The sequence below is a fragment of the Oryzias melastigma genome, linkage group LG9 (assembly GCF_002922805.2).
Source record: "Oryzias melastigma strain HK-1 linkage group LG9, ASM292280v2, whole genome shotgun sequence".
Lineage (NCBI taxonomy): Eukaryota > Metazoa > Chordata > Actinopteri > Beloniformes > Adrianichthyidae > Oryzias > Oryzias melastigma.
The window spans coordinates 11863297-11878965 of record NC_050520.1 but is presented as its reverse complement, the minus strand read 5'-3'; the positions used below and the strand labels follow the sequence as shown (position 1 = coordinate 11878965).

Genomic DNA, 15669 nt, shown 5'->3' with positions numbered 1-15669 from the left:
GTGTGGAGCCTTTTTACATTGGCTTTACTTTCTGTACTTGAGTAATGAAAATGTCAAATATACCACCCTCCATATTTTAGAACCTGGTTATCTCAGAACCGGATTATCTCAGAGGAATGGGACATTCTCAAATACATACATTCAACACATGAAATAAGATTTGAAGCAGACCGCTGTCCGACAGATTAGCATAGAGATTTAGTCTCGATGTGACAACAGTATTCTATTATAAATGTCTGATTGAACAGACGTCCAGCTCTTCAACTCCATTCAGCAGAGACAGAACCTCTGATGGTTGATCCTGAACATGGACTGGCTCTGAATTAGCCACATCTTCTTTCTTATGGACTTTCACTGCATTTTTGGTCAGTAGGAGTTTGATTGAAAGTCTTTGCACTGCCTGGCCAGACAGTGACGATGTTTTTTAGGACTTGAGAAAAGTCTCAAATGAGTCATTGTGTAATGAATCGGATCTTTCAGGTTTTTGTTTCTTTCTTTTCAGATTGTTTTCATATTTGTTTTTATCTTACCAAATGTGGCCTCTAAAAATCTGTAATCTTCATTTTAAGATTTTAAATTTGACTTCAAAGAATTGAGCAGAAATGTCTAAGTTTGTTCTGGATTTAGATGTTCAGTATTCTTCTGGCAGGACTACTCGATGACCCCATAGCATTTTTGAGCCTCGTGGGGATCCGTCCTTCAGGATTTGTAATAACCTGCCCATCATCTCAGCTTTCTGATGTGTTGCGTCTTTAAAAAAAGCAAAGACACTTTATTTCCGAAGATGTTGAGGTTTGAAAAGTTATGATCTATTTACAAAGGACTGAATTTGTTAAAAGTGTCTTTGAAAGAAAACTACACCCACAGTGAAGCAAAAATGCTTGTTTTATCGTCCTGCTTTTGCTTCTGTTTGTTTGTGTTTAACTTTAGAGCCTCATTGTTTTATATTTCACTTTAGGTCCTTCTGAAAAGCAACTTTAACTCTAATGAATGATTGACAGAACAAACTTCAGTGCAGATTAAGAAACAAGAATTTCAGTTAGCAGTTCAACAACAACACAGATGGTCTGAGGATTTCCTCAGTCTTCCTTTTGTTTCACTTAAATAAAAAAGAAGAATTTTAAGAAATCCATTGAAAAGTTAGAGGACGTGAACTTACGCTGTGATTGAAATGTTAGCAGCAGACATGGGGCTGACTTCCTTTACCTCCTTGGCCTTCTGTAGGGCCAGCTTCTTATTGATGGCCTCCTCTTGCTCTTCTTCGTCCTGACAGAGAAATGTTCCAATGTGAAACACAAAGAACGCCTTTCCACAAATAAAGACATGAACTTTAAATGAAAAAAAATCATTCAGTTCATTTTGCACAACCAAAGTGTAATTTAGGCTCCTAGAACGAACCTAAAAACTCAAACAAATTCAAAAATACTAAATGATCAAACTTAACTTAAGCATTTTTTTGTTCATTTCTTAATGCCTTATCTTGCTGCTCCTAATAACAAAAGCTTTTTCTGTACAACACCAAAACTGGACCCCACAACACAGCACGCAGAACTTTTTATTTTATTTAAGAGTTTTTATCTTCTCTGGTGTCTGCGGCAGACATAAACTCCTGTCCCCCTTTGTCATGGGAGGGATCACACATCGGTGTAAGGGTGGGGTCATCTGGACCCCATAGGGGAGCACGAGGGTTCAGATGTGTCTGCTCCTCTCTATGACCCTCCATGTGCCAAACCTAAAAACCTGCAGCAGTTGTCTGAGCCAACCCCCATACAGGTGCCTGTGACTGAGACCGTCCAGGACGATGTTTACATTCTTACTGATATTTTTCTGTATACAAACCAAGGTGCATTCTTGAAACTCTCATGATATGAAAGTCTGACACACTGAGCACTGAAATGATCACATCTGTTGAACCTGGTGGCTGCTTTGTGATTTCCTACAACAGACGATCATCTCTTACATGTGTGAGTGAGACTGCAACACACTCTCAGTAAAATGCGTACTTATGCCACGACTTTGCACTCTGAAATACCGTGTATAATATACGCCAAACACGCTTTTTACGTGCATATGATACGCAATGGTAGAGAATAGGTTGCGCCGGCGTACAATGTACACGGCTTTTTAGGTTTGGTTTTGATCACGTGGTCAGAAATCCTCCGGCTCTTTTCTAAATGACGTTGTTCCTGGTTAAGGTTAGGATTACGGTTATGGTTAGGGTTAGAAAAGCAAATTGTTCGTTTGTGGGGCTGTCTGTGATGCTCACGCCTCCACCAGGGGACGTGTCAATCGTGGAAAACACATTTTAACACGTTTAGGACCGCGCGTATTATATGCACGCAAAAAAAGGTTTTGGCGTATATTATACACGGTATTTCCCGAATCGTGGAATATGTACGCATTTTACTGAGACTGGGCTGGAGACTGAGTAATCCAGTACCTTTGTGAGCTCCTGGGCATTTGCAAGGTTATCAACAGCAATGGCCAAGAACACGTTGAGGAGAGTATCTGGTTATTTGTGGGGTCAGAAAAAGTTCAGGTGATGGGGAAGCACTGGAAGAACGGCTTTGATTTGGAAGAAAGAGGGAGGATACAGTTCCCAAAGAGAGTCAGGACAATAAAGTAAATGGAGGAAAACATGCCCCCATGAACGCCCCCCTGTGATTCGATCCCATGGTACATGACGGCGTTCCAGTCCTCTCCGGTTAGGATCTGCAATGCAGACACAGCCTGGTGTCAGAGCGCACGTCAGGCAGAGCAGCAAGCAGCTGTGATGAAGCTGACCTTTACCTGGAACACGGTGAGGATGGCTGCAGGGAACGTGTCAAAGTTGGTTGTTGGTGTTTCATCTTCAAAATTAAACCTGCAGAAAGAAAACAAGTCTTCCACTGCAGTCGGGTTCCATAGCAACACCCCACGGTGTCCCTCCCCCCTGCACCTCCCGCTGGTGAGACCAGCTTTTGTTCTCTGCATTTAAGGCCAAATTGGTCCACAGTTAGAGACAATTTCCTCATAAGCCAGGGTGGCTGACATGTCCCAATGTGCTATTGACCTTTACTGCAGTCATCAGAACACTTGAAACACAGTGTGGACATTTGCTTGTTGTTTATGTGGAACAACAAACAAATGTTTTCTGCCTCTTCTGTTGTTGGGCAAAAGCGAGGCTGTGCTCTGGGCTCACTTTGAAAGGTCACTTCTGTTTGGGTTATTGTTGCTGCTGTAAGTTTGGGCTAAGCAGCTTCTTCACTGTGTTCTGATATTGTGGACTCACAGGTCCATGACGGTTGTTTTGCTACAAGGCCATTTCAGTTGCATTCAGATAACATTAGACTAGTGTCAGACTGAAGGCGGTGCTGCTGGTCCTGAGTGTCTGCTGGTGGGTTTTGTGTTGAGTCTGCATTTGTGACACTTCCTCTAAGTCAGAGGTCTGCAACCTGTGGCTCTGGAGCCACGTGTGGCTCTTTGATCCCTTTATTGTGGCTCTTTAGCTTTAACGAAACATGCTAACGATTGAATAAATAAGAGATTAGTTAGTTACGTTTTGTCATTTCTGTTTAAATTTTTAACATGTCAATCATCTAAGCAAAAAATGCTTGTTTTACTGTCAGAAATTCAGTAGAAATATTCTTTAAATTTATGTTTTTAAGTTATAGCCAATCAAATAAAAGTCTCTAAAAGTATTTTTATTTTGGTAAATTACCCTGAAGTGGTTAACAGTTTGAACAAATGGGGTTTTAAATGATTGAAAATGATTTAGAATTGTGTGTTTTCAATAAAAACCTAAGGTTATTCTAAATGTTGTGACTTTTTCTTTTAATAAATAGATTTAACTAAAAAAGTTTATGCTTGAGATTAAAAGGAAAAAAGTCCATCAAAATCCTAAAGATAAAAAAACACGTTGACTGTCTTGCATTTTTAATGTAAGTAAAGCTGCTGCAGCAGGAGCACCTCTTGACATAGAGTGGGTTTTATTTTGAAAGTACTTCTGTGTGCTGCTGTCAAAAGTAAGATAAGTTACAACTGTTAGATATAGAAACATATAGACTGTGTTGTAATTCAATTATGTAATATTTAAAACTAAATTTATAAATAAATGCATAATTTTCAAAAAATTCCTAAATTTTTTGAATTTTTAACCCGTTAACACCAGTGTCACTTAAAAACAAAATCTTTTGCATATTTTAACTTTTCAACCATGAACATGATAATTCCAGCAGATTCTGAAGGAGAAAAGATCTTCTCCTTCAGAATCAGCTGGAATTATCAGTTAATCCAAAAAACATAAACACTGGAGCTCTGGTGTTAAAGGGTTAAACAATTAAATGGGACTTTGTGGCTCTAGGTGGGCTCTGGTCTGGAAGAAACTAGACTAAATAGCTCTTTTAGTTTAAGTTTGCAGACCCCTGCTCTAAGTAAAGACCTCAGAGTCTTCACTGAACAACGACAACAGAGCAGAGAATCCATCATGCTGCCATTAAGTCAATCTTTCTGATATCTATTCATCATTTATGCCCCTATCCATTTTTTCTACAAGAGATGTGTACAGTTGATGCCTTCCCCTGCCTGAATACCTTTACCCAGAGTACCCCCACCCTCTCCAGTCTCTCTGCTGGCGTATCCAACTGCCTGCCAAGCTCCCTGTCATTGAAATACAATCAGTCCCGCCCCACTCAAGGATCTTTTCTGAATATTTTTATGCTGATGACACACAGCTTTTCGCCATCAGATGACAAGACGGTGTCATCATCATCTTATGATTGATAACAGAAATATATACAGTTCTGGTCTTCCAAGCCAGGCCTACAGTACTTCTCTATTGGTTCAATCTTATTGACGGTCTGGGGGGTCATAATAAAAGACCAGCTAAAAGTTATAGTGAAGATCCCTGATTCTCTCAACAACACCAAGAAACTCAAACAGCTCAGAGCAACAGAGATGAGAATGAGAACAATTTGAAATGACCAGAGTAGACCAGCACAAATCCCTTTAAGAACCCCCGCCACCTGCCTCTCCTTCTTCTAAATACAGCTCATGCAAAGAAACTAGTCTGGGACGGAGCGGTCTGATCCGTCTGCAGCGAGAAAGCGAAAAGAAGGAGGAAGAAAGAAAAGAAATGTTGCTGTTAGCTCTACCAGACATGAAAACAGATACTGTAAGTTGTTTAGGACTTCTTTGTAGTTCTAAAATTTAAGTTTTGTTGAATCAGTTTAAGATAAACAAGCAAAGAAAAGTGGGAAAAGGGTATTTTATTCCACAGCTGCATTGATGGAAATTATTATGGTTCTCCACAGTAAAGGGTGTTTGATTAGTAAATGATTGATTTGTGATTTTAAATTATGAATGCTTGTTTTATTCTGCGTTCACAACAAAGGCTCAGATGCATGGGGGAGGAGCTACTGCCAAATGTGTTTAGTCTGATCGCTACATGTAGCAGTGTCTTTGTATATCTCATTTCCAATGTACATTATATTACCAAAAGTATTGGCTCTCCTATCCGAATGGTCAGAATCAGGTGACCTAATCACCTGTCCTGGCCACAGATGAATAAAATCAAACCCTCATGTATTCAGACTGTTTTTTGCAAACATCAGTGAAAGAACATTCCTCTCTCAGGAGTTCAGGGAATTCCAGAGTGGAACTGTCATAGGATGACACCTTTACAACAAATCCAGTCATGAAATGTCCTAAATCTTCCACAGTCTCTATCAGCTCTATCAGAACAACATGGAAGAGTTTGGGAACAACAGCAATTCAGACACCAAGTGGTCGACCACGTAAACTGATGGAGAGAGGTCAGAGGATGCTGAAGGTCAAAGAGGTCACAGACTTTCTGCAGTCAATCACTACAGAGCTCCAACCTTGTAGGAACAGTTTGGAGCGGGCCTTCCTCTTCCAACATGACTGTCACCAGAAAACAAAGGAAGGTCCATAAAGAGATGGAGGACAGAGTCTGACCTGGACTGACCTGCACAGAGTCCTGACCTGAACCCCATAGAACACCTTTGGGATGAATTAGAGCAGAGACTGAGAGCCAGACCTTCTCCACCAACATCAGTGTGACCTGAACAATGAGCTCTGGAAGAATGGTCCAGAATTCCTAGAAACACTCCTCAACCTGTGGACAGTCTTCCAGAAGAGTTGTAGATGGAATAGCTGCTGAAGGAGGAGCAGCATCATACTGAACTCTATGGGTCAGGAATGGGATGAAACTTCAGTTCATGTGTGAGTCAAGACAGGAGAGACAAAACTTTTGGTACTAGAGTGTATGACAGACACAGATGATGTTGAGTGATCAGATTTTTTAATCTTGAGGAACTCTACAAAAGCATCTGTAAACAAGTCCGAGATTATTCAGAGATTCTCTCAGTACAGAGAGTTTCACCATCTACTGCTGGAGTTACATCTGAATGACGGTCGTGTTCAGCGTGTTCTATCTCTCTATGACCCAGTTTGATGGCTGAGTGTAAAAACAAGAATACAATTAGAGGATTTTTTGTTATTGTCTTGATGAAAAAAACTCCTTAAGTTCAAGATGAGAACAATCAGATACTCTATGTTGGTTTTGGACTCCACTTGCTGATTGTGTCATTGAACACATCACAAGCCCAAAGCTGAGTCCCTAATTTATCGTTTTCGCCAAAGTTCAGACTTCTGAATTCCAGCCACTCTGCACTGCAAAGCGATCCCCAAACCACGAAGCAACAATCGGGCAGCTCTTGGAGCGACAGGCTATGTCATGCCCGTCGCTCTAATCGCGTCGCAGGAGCTCAGATTACGCCCACACATTGACCCAACATTGAGGCTGGAGGTCTCTGCTGTATGAATCCCTTTTGGTGTGAATGCAGCTTTATGAGACCAGTTGAGAATTATAAATGTAATTTTTATGTCAAACTGCCTTAGTGCAAGATACATTTGTGAAACATAAGACCTTTAAAACTTAAGTGTTACATTGCTTTGCTAAACATTAATGTTATTTTAATTCATGGGATCAAGCTGTTCCAAAGCTAATTTCTCAACTAGTACTCTTTTATTTTTATAATTACACACAGATCTAGTCGAGTTTAGAGTCAAGGAAATCCTCAATCAAACTGATTTTAAATCTAACTTCTTCAGTCAGTATTTTTTTTTGAAAAAGCTTGACAGGAACCAGCAGCTGTTGATGCAACAGCAGCTCATCCTCTGATCTTGGCAATTTCTGTTTTTAGCAGAAAGGGGAAAAAAAATGAGTAAATTACTGGCCACCAAACAGCTGCATGCCCAGCAGAGCGAAGACAACGATGAAGAGGAAGAGCAGGAACAGGAGGCTGATGATGGACTTCATGGAGTTGAGCAGAGACACCACCAGGTTTCTCAAAGAGTTCCAGTACCTGCGCACACAGTTCATGTGAACTAGCCAGTTTTCCCGGTGCAGATTCCTACACGCATTCCCACAACTCACTTAGTGACTTTGAAGATCCTCAGCAGTCTGAGCGCTCGCAGAACACTGATCCCAAATGAGGCGCCGGGTTTGATGGCAGCCCAGATCACCTCAAAAATACTGCCAATAATGACCTGTAAAGACAGTCTGATGAATGAAGAACTGAAATACAGTCTCTGCTCAGGGGTTCAGATTAGGACCTCACATTAGAGATCCAGATTTATCGTCCTGACATGAAACCAGAGGTAACAGGATCCCTCACCCCAAAGTCAAAACAGTTGAAAGATGAGTGGAAGTAGTTCTGTGGTCCGAGGCCATACATCTTCATGGACATCTCAGCCAGGAACAAACCCAAGAACACAAACTCAGCCAGGTCTGTTTATGAACAAACAGTTCAGTGTCTGGAGTTAGACCGTTCTTTCATCAGAAACTGTCATGTTCGTCTTAGTCAAACCAATTTTGACAGAAGTAAATCTCAGAAACTTTGTTCTCATTAGAATAAATGTGCACCACACTTCTATCAGTACTCACACAGAGCATAGGTGAGCCACTCAGGCTGGTCATAGTGAACTATGGCTACACACAGCGTGTTGAGGCCAACGAGGCAAAGCACGGTCCAGTAGAAGCTCTGAGATTTGACCAGGCGGCGGATGGTGAAGCGGATCCTCTTCTCTTTCCTCCTGAAGTAAGACGAGCTGTCGTTCTTGCTCTTCACACTGCCCCGGGCGAACGGCGACCCTTGGGGAGCAGTTGGGATGAAGCATAAAAGAAAGTAAACTCACCAAGTTCTGAAAAACAAAATCCTTTATCCCAAATGGAGTAAGATATGACTGAGGAGAATTCTAGCAGCACAAATAGGATTGATGGGATTTTGGCCGGCCCAGCTGAGAATGTTCCTCTTCTGATGCCCATTCTGTGGGAGACCTCAAGTGTAGACCTTGACTCCTTAGTCTCACCACCCTTTACTGTGCATCAGGATATCCTGCCCTATAAACTAAGCTAAGAGTATCTCAGTTTAAGCCCAATTATCAAGAGGGACGGATACAACAGGCAAGAAAACAAATTAGAGTTAATTAAAGGCAGAGAATGTCTGGGGGGATGATACTTTCCTGCTCTACTTTGGATCACTGATCTATGCATCTTCACCAAGAGAACAACCACATCTAACTCAAATGTTCCATCAATCCCTTCACGTCTCCTGTTGAGGGCAACTCAGCATTGTCTTCATCAGAGAGACCAGAATCGGTGGAGTGTTTTTAAGTAAAGACCTGATGACCTCACATATACGATCTGGAACACTCGGTCCAGGGATACATCTGTCTGTTGGTTCTTCATGATCAGCCTCTGGAGGTCTCGTGGTTTCATGATGAGTCATTGTCAGCTGGTTCACCAAAGGCTTTCTTACATTTCTTCTGTAATTCTTCTGTTCTTCTGCATTTCTTCTGCACTAAACTTTTTCCTCCCTCCTGTCAGAACAAAAGCAAACACATCTACACGGCTTCAAGAATGTTTGCTTTTGCCCATTTCACAATCACTAACAGAGCGGTTGTGGTTATTTTGGTTAACTTCTGTGTTTACTGATTTAGCTGAGTCCTCCCAGACAAATGTCCACGATCCACTGGGATCATCTCAAATCATGTTGGGAACTGTTCCGTCAGTTCCTGGGACAGAAAAGCTTTACTCACCAACAGATGAGATGTCAGTGTAGTGGTCCTCTGCCTCCTCTGCATTAATGAGTTCATTCTTGCTCTTCTTGGTCCTTTTCAAAACTATACATTCAAAATCAAACAGAAGGAGCAGTAATCATTACCTGAGCTGCAATGTTGAGTTTTCTCATGTAAAAGTTGTGTGTTGATTGTTGCACACTGCAGGTAGGGGTGGTCCTTTGGTTATTGTTCGTCAGGCCACAGCTACAGACAATTAGATCGGATTCATTTCCCAACAATATATGCTATAATGATGATCCAAAACAGTTCTGATGTAAGCCAACAGTATTCATTACTGACACAATTGAGGGTAACAAAGTATTTATCCAGAACTGAAACAAAAAGCAAAATATTCTTGAAGAGAAACCAAGATGACAGAGAGCAGTTTGGTGTGAGTAGGTCTCACCTCTGTGTCTGACTCTGTCCGGCCTCTACTTTACTTTTGTCATGTTAAGTTGGACGACTGTTGTTCAGTCATTTTGTTAAAGTATGGTACATTTTTTCAGGTTTTGTTTCTGCCTCACTCAGTAACACTCAACCTCCTTCAATACACGTAGTCATCTTGTGATTTTAGTTTTTCCATGTTAGATTCTGGGTTGGGCACCGATTGGGTTTTATGCGGTTCCAATACCCACATCTTCCCAAGTCACATATGGATGCATGTCTAAGACCTCCGTGTCAAAAATTGATGTTTCGGGTGTTGTCATTTTTTGACGTGCTGGCTGTTCACATTAAATCAGAGCTCCACAACCTCCGAGCCACAAACTGATGCCCCGCCCCTCTTTCAACTCGCGGTGAATTCGCTGCTCGCTGCCTGTCAAACATGTGATTCTGAGCTTGACTCTGAGGGGTCACTGAAAACGTCACATGCCCAAAGCTGAGTCCTGATTGGCTGATGTGACCCAGCGGCCTGTCAAATGTCTGTGACCTGCTGTGAAATGCAGCCAGACATTTGAGCGCTGCACGCTCTCGTGCTCGCCTCGTCAGCGGTCTTATTTGACAGGAAGAGCAGAAGGATTGTCTAGAACTTCAACGTACTGAACAGAGTAGAAGTGACTGACATGTCTAAGACAAATAGATCTTCAATGAAACTCAACACAGAAATGAACTGTTCACAGCAGCTTCTCTCAGTTTCTCCAGAACCGCGTAAATCACAACTGTTCCTACTTGGAACTAAATTTTGGTGCCCAACCCTAGTCAGAATCAAGCTTCAATCTCCAGTCTGAGAATGAAGAATCCACTGTTGCAGTACTTTCAAAGACCACTAGAGGCAGGTTGTAGAAGGGAGCAATTCCCTATTGAGTCCCATGTTTAAAAGATAGATTTTACAACACTCACTGTCCACCTTATTAGACACACCTGTCCAACCGCTTGTTAAATAAAATTTCTAACCAGCCAATCACAAGGCAGCAGCTCAGTGCATTTACACATGTAGACGTGATCAAGAAAATCTGCTGTAGTTCAAACTTAGCATCAGAATGAGGAAGAAAGGAGATTGAAGTGACTTTGAACATGGGATGAGTGTTGTTTCATCCACAACCATCTCTAGGGTTTATAGAGAATGGTCAGAAAAAGAGAAAATATCCAGAGAGCAGCAGTTCTGTGAGTGGAAATGTCTTGTTGATGTCAGAGGTCAGAGGAGAATGTTCAGACTGGTTCCAGCTGATAGAAAGACAACAGGAACTCACATAATCACTGGTTACAACCGAGGTCTGCAGAAGAACATCTCTGAACACTCAAAAACCTTGATGCAGATGAACTACAGCAGCAGAAGAACACACCAGGTATCACTGCTGTCAGCTGAGAACAGGAAACTGAGGCTACAATTCACACAGACTCACCAAAACTGGATAACAGAAGATGGAAAAACGTTGTCTGGTCTGATGAGTCTCTATTTCGGCTGTGGATGTACAATCAACAACTCTTTCCATCCAAACTCTGTGAGGAACGTTTTCTTGCTGAATCTCTGCCACAAAGGATGAAGGCAGTTCTGAAGACAAAAGGGTTCCAAACTCGTTCTATCAAGGTTTACCTAATAATGTGGCCGGTGATGTACGTACCTTTAAGTTTCTCAAGCTTTTTTGATGTTCGTTGTCTGGAAAAAAAATACAAAACTTTTGTGTGTGTGTGTGTGTGTGTGTGGGTGTGTGTGGGTGGGTGTGTGTGTGTGTGTGTGTGCAGAGGGTTAAATATGCTTTGAATTAATTTTACCATCATCATTACTATTTTTAAATGCAGAGCCTGCTAAAAGCACATGAGAATCAGGGTGCAGGAGATCACTCAGCTCTGACATCAACAGAAGGGACGCTTTAGTCCAGATACTCACTGAGAACTGGTCATCTACTTCATTTCAAAATGAGTCAGACGCGTAGAAAAGACATCAATTATGGAAACGTGGGGTTAAAAGGGGGTTGAGTGTTTGGACATGTGGCAGTTGGAGCTTAAGTCAGACTTGCAGGTGGCAGAGGAAGAACTGGACTGGAATGAATGAAATGTGACAGAATTCTCAGAACTGCCACAGATCCTCAGATTGACAGAAAACTGTGAAGCACATTCTACAGGAACTAGACAAAAAGCGCTTTGGGCCTCAGTCATGGTAGAAATTCTCTCGAATGTTTCCAAGAATAGCCAAGCTTACATTGTAAAATAACAGAATTCATACTCTGCTTTCCTTTCTTTTCCTCTCAGTTCTTGCAGGAATAAGGAGAGTTTGATCTCCTGGTTGGCCCTCTCTCTCTCCCACCTCCGTCTCTGACTCAGCTTTAAGCCATTTTCCCTCATTAAGTCTCCAGTTTATAGGCACTAGACTTTCATCTGTGTTATACTGGATTGTTACCACTGTAAATCAAGTCTCGCGCCTGTCTTTAGCCCTGCTCTAAGGTCTTGGCACTGCTTTACTCTGGATCAGAGCAGAGCCCAGCTCATAGTTCTCTACCCTCAACTCAGTCTAGGTTATAACATTTTTTTCAATAATTTGTGAAACACAACTTGCCTGGTGCCTGCTATTTTGATGCACCCAACCTGCCCAATATAACAATGAAAAGAAAACACTATAAATAAATTGGAGGTCAAAAGTGTGAGGGAATAAGACTCAGTCTTTGGAGGGGGGAGGAGTCGTGATGTGATGTGCAGGGGCAGTCCTCACCAGAGTTGCTCTGTTTCTTCTTGTACCACGCTCCGTCCAGCGTCTTCTCCTCAGCGTTCTTGTCTTCCTCAGCCAGCATCACCTCCTCTGTGAAACAAACACTTCACTTGAACTCAAACTGATGGACCATGTTAAAAAGGGAAATGGTGTTTTAGGATTTGCAGCTGTTGGGAGCCTTTGAACTCCTGCTTAAGGTTCTGACCTGCCTTGCAGATCCACTCCAGGTATCCAGTTAGCTCTTTCTCGATCTGCTGTTGTCGACGGAGCTTCAGGAACTCCTGCCTCTTTTCCACACGCTCCCTCTCTTTTGCAAACTCTCTGACAAAGTCACAGGAAAAAAGAAATGTTCATTGTTTATCCTGAAAATCGGGGAAACAAGACAAAAAAAACAATGTTGACAGCAGCTGAAATGGGAAAGCTGGTACTGCACTCCTCAAGTTATCAACAATCAATCACTGTGACCATGACTTTGGGTCTGGGATGACCACAGTCTCACTGCTCTCTTTAAAGAATACCACAGACAAAGCTCTGAAAACCTGTGAAATCGTCTCTTCACACTGAAGAACATGCAAAAGAGTAAATAATAAGTATATTTTTCAGTACATCTCATTAAAAATAAATCACAAAGCGCAAAATCCCAAACACCTATAACAAAATAAGAAAAATCCAAGAAAAAAACATAATTGAAACCTAAAAATGTAAAATGACAGCATAGAAACCCACTACCAGCTTCATATAGCTGAAACAAGAAGGTTTTTAGGTGAATGTCAAAGATCATAAAGCCCAGAAAAAGAGTTCAGGATCTAAAAAAATATGTATAATGTTTCAACTTCATTGATGCTTTTTCTGATTTTTGGCTCAATTTTACACACATGATCACTTCTTTAAAACTCGTGAAAATAGGTGTGTAACTTTTTATCTACTATTTTAACAACAGGCTGATTTATACCATAATTTGGGGATGACAATACAATTTGATATCGGTTCATCTTGAACGATCTGATTCTCTGACCTAAAATAGATCAGAATATCTTCATCCAAACTTCCACTAGTGTGACTCAGACATAAATAGCTGGTACTGAATAGTGCAGGGGACGTTTTCCAGATTCTTGTAATTCTTCAAGATAATAAATTAACCCTTCCACACTCTTTGAGGTCCAGATGACTCCAACCACATATTGATGTGTGATTCCTTCCATGACAAATATTTTTGCCTCACTATATTAGGCCATTTCCTACTTCAAAAAAATAAATAAAAAAAAGACACCTCCCCCTGTCTAGGACAGAGTAGAACTCAAAGCAGGTAAATTCTAACAAACATATTCTGACAATTTAAGTAAAACACAAGTAAGAAACCATCAAAAAAAGAAGCCAGCTAAAATCTCTTCTAAATAAAAAGGTCTAAAGTGGAGTTTTAAAACACTCGACTAAGCCTTGCTGCTCCCTTCCTGGTGGTGATGGTGGTGGGCAGAGTGAATCCTCCATCCAGCCCTCAGCTCTGCATCCTCACCTATATCACATCCATCCATGATCCTCCTCTTTGGTCTTCCTCTAGACCACAGGGGTCGAACTCCAGCCCTGGAGGGCTGGTGTCCTACATGTTTTCCAACCAAGCTGCCAGAGAAGCTTCTTATTGGCTAAACACACCTGATCCAGGTGATCAGCAGCAGATAAGGCAGGATTTCTGGAAAACCAGCGGGACGTCGGCCCTCGAGGACTTGAGTTTGACACCCCTGCTCTAGACCTCTTTCCTGGTTTCTTCAACCTCAGCATCTTTTTACCAACATTATCTCAACAAATCCAAATTATCTCCATCTGCTTCCCTGCACTGATCTTCAGAACATCTACCATGATCTGATCCTCTGATGGATTCATTCCTGATCTCTCCCAAAGAGAACCTCAGCATCTTCATCTCTGCTTCCTGTCTCCTGCACTGTTCCACTTCAGTTCCTCTCATTTGTACACAGATATTAGAATTAGTGTTCAACCTGTCATTAAGTCCTCATCCAGCCTTGGTTTGGCGTTTGGCACCTTCTTCTTGTGCTGCATCTCTGCATCCCTGTCTGTTGTCTTCTGTCCTCATAGAGTTCTACTTTTTCTTAGCTAACCTTTTCCTCTCAACAAACTCCAGAACTTTTTCATTCTATCATCAAGTTTCCATTTCTGCGTTCTTCACTTCAGGATCACTATAGTTGTAGCTGTCCAGTCATCTGGGAGAAAGTCATGATCTCTTCCACAACAGCCACACAACACTCTTTCAGCTTTCACCACGTGGTTCTCTGCTCCGACTGTATTCATCTTCCTCACCACCAGAGTCATCCTCACACCATGATGCTCTGCTGTCTGACTGAACTCTCCTCAGCTGTGACTTCAGTCTCTGATCTTTCTTAGATTACAACATGTTATCAACTGGTGTTCTCCTCCCTTCACTCTCATTTGTTCCTCTCTTTTCTGGAAAAATGTCTTTATTCTTTTAGTAAAGTCCACCTCCATCTGTCCTTCTACATTCTGTCCTGAACACCAGACTTCTCCATCACCACTCTCCTCTTCATCCATCCCTCTCCAGCATTTCTCCTTCTCTTCTTGCTCACATTTTACCTGTGGGAATAAACCACATCCACATCACACCCTCAGCCTCTATCTTCAGACCTATCTCCTTATCTGACTCTCTCTTCACCTCCAGAACATTAATATCAAACTCCTCCTCTGTTACCCTTTCCATCCACTCCATGATAGAACAGTTTGAAACTGCGTCCAAGCTTCAAGCCTTGTTCTCTTTCCATCTGGTCTCTTGAACACAGCAGATCCATCCTTCTACTCTACTCCAGTTTCTACTCTAGGTTCTTCCCTCCTGTCTTTTTTTTCTCTCTCTCTGTCTACAAACCCGTCTTCCTTCTCTCCTTCCTCAGCAACAGTTTTTTTTACACCTGTGCCTTGTCCACGGCCAAAACTGAAAGTCTGTTTGTCTGGATTTGTTTTTCCATTGGATTCCCATGTAATGTTAGCATAACAGCCTTTGAACCGGAACACAAAAGCACTGGATTGTGCCCCCTTATGGTGGCATTCTAAACTGAAAAGTAAACACTTCAATTTACTGAGAACTGATTGAGCAGACAATAAACTTAACTTGATGGGCCTGTTACAGGAGGAAAACAGAGCCCAAAAACAAAACAATAAATCGACTACACAGACTGAAATCCAACCAAACTGTGGAGCATATTCCTCACAACCCCAGAACATTCTAGCAGCTCTATTCACTCCATCCAATAAACAGACTGATGCCACAGAGGAAAGTCTGATTCCATTTTCCCTCCAATAAGCTGTTTCTCTGTGTGGACACACAGGCAGACACACAAATGAGCACACACATTCATTTGTTCTGAATATGTTCTTTCATAGAG

At 41.7% G+C, this 15669-nt stretch overlaps 1 protein-coding gene across 20 annotated transcripts in view; it reads right to left on the bottom strand.

Annotated features, from left to right (window-relative positions):
• The window catches only part of cacna1ba (calcium channel, voltage-dependent, N type, alpha 1B subunit, a), a 124850-nt gene that overhangs the window by 55732 nt on the left and 53449 nt on the right, over window positions 1-15669 (bottom strand). For 15 of the 20 annotated variants that reach the window (XR_002917588.2, XR_004948425.1, XM_036213494.1 and 12 more), the window contains exons 8-18: window positions 12471-12586; window positions 12269-12355; window positions 9103-9186; window positions 7949-8164; window positions 7680-7792; window positions 7439-7551; window positions 7236-7367; window positions 2791-2863; window positions 2595-2712; window positions 2441-2508; window positions 1160-1266 (exon numbers count right to left, since the gene is read on the bottom strand). Coding sequence is in view for 18 of the 20 variants with exons in the window: in XM_036213494.1 (XP_036069387.1) it covers window positions 1160-1266; window positions 2441-2508; window positions 2595-2712; window positions 2791-2863; window positions 7236-7367; window positions 7439-7551; window positions 7680-7792; window positions 7949-8164; window positions 9103-9186; window positions 12269-12355; window positions 12471-12586 (1227 nt within the window). In the remaining 2 variants the exon portion in view is untranslated. The remainder of the gene's footprint in view (window positions 1-1159; window positions 1267-2440; window positions 2509-2594; window positions 2713-2790; window positions 2864-7235; window positions 7368-7438; window positions 7552-7679; window positions 7793-7948; window positions 8165-9102; window positions 9187-12268; window positions 12356-12470; window positions 12587-15669) is intronic. The other 5 variants (XM_036213485.1, XM_036213496.1, XM_036213492.1 and 2 more) reach the window with 1 other exon arrangement.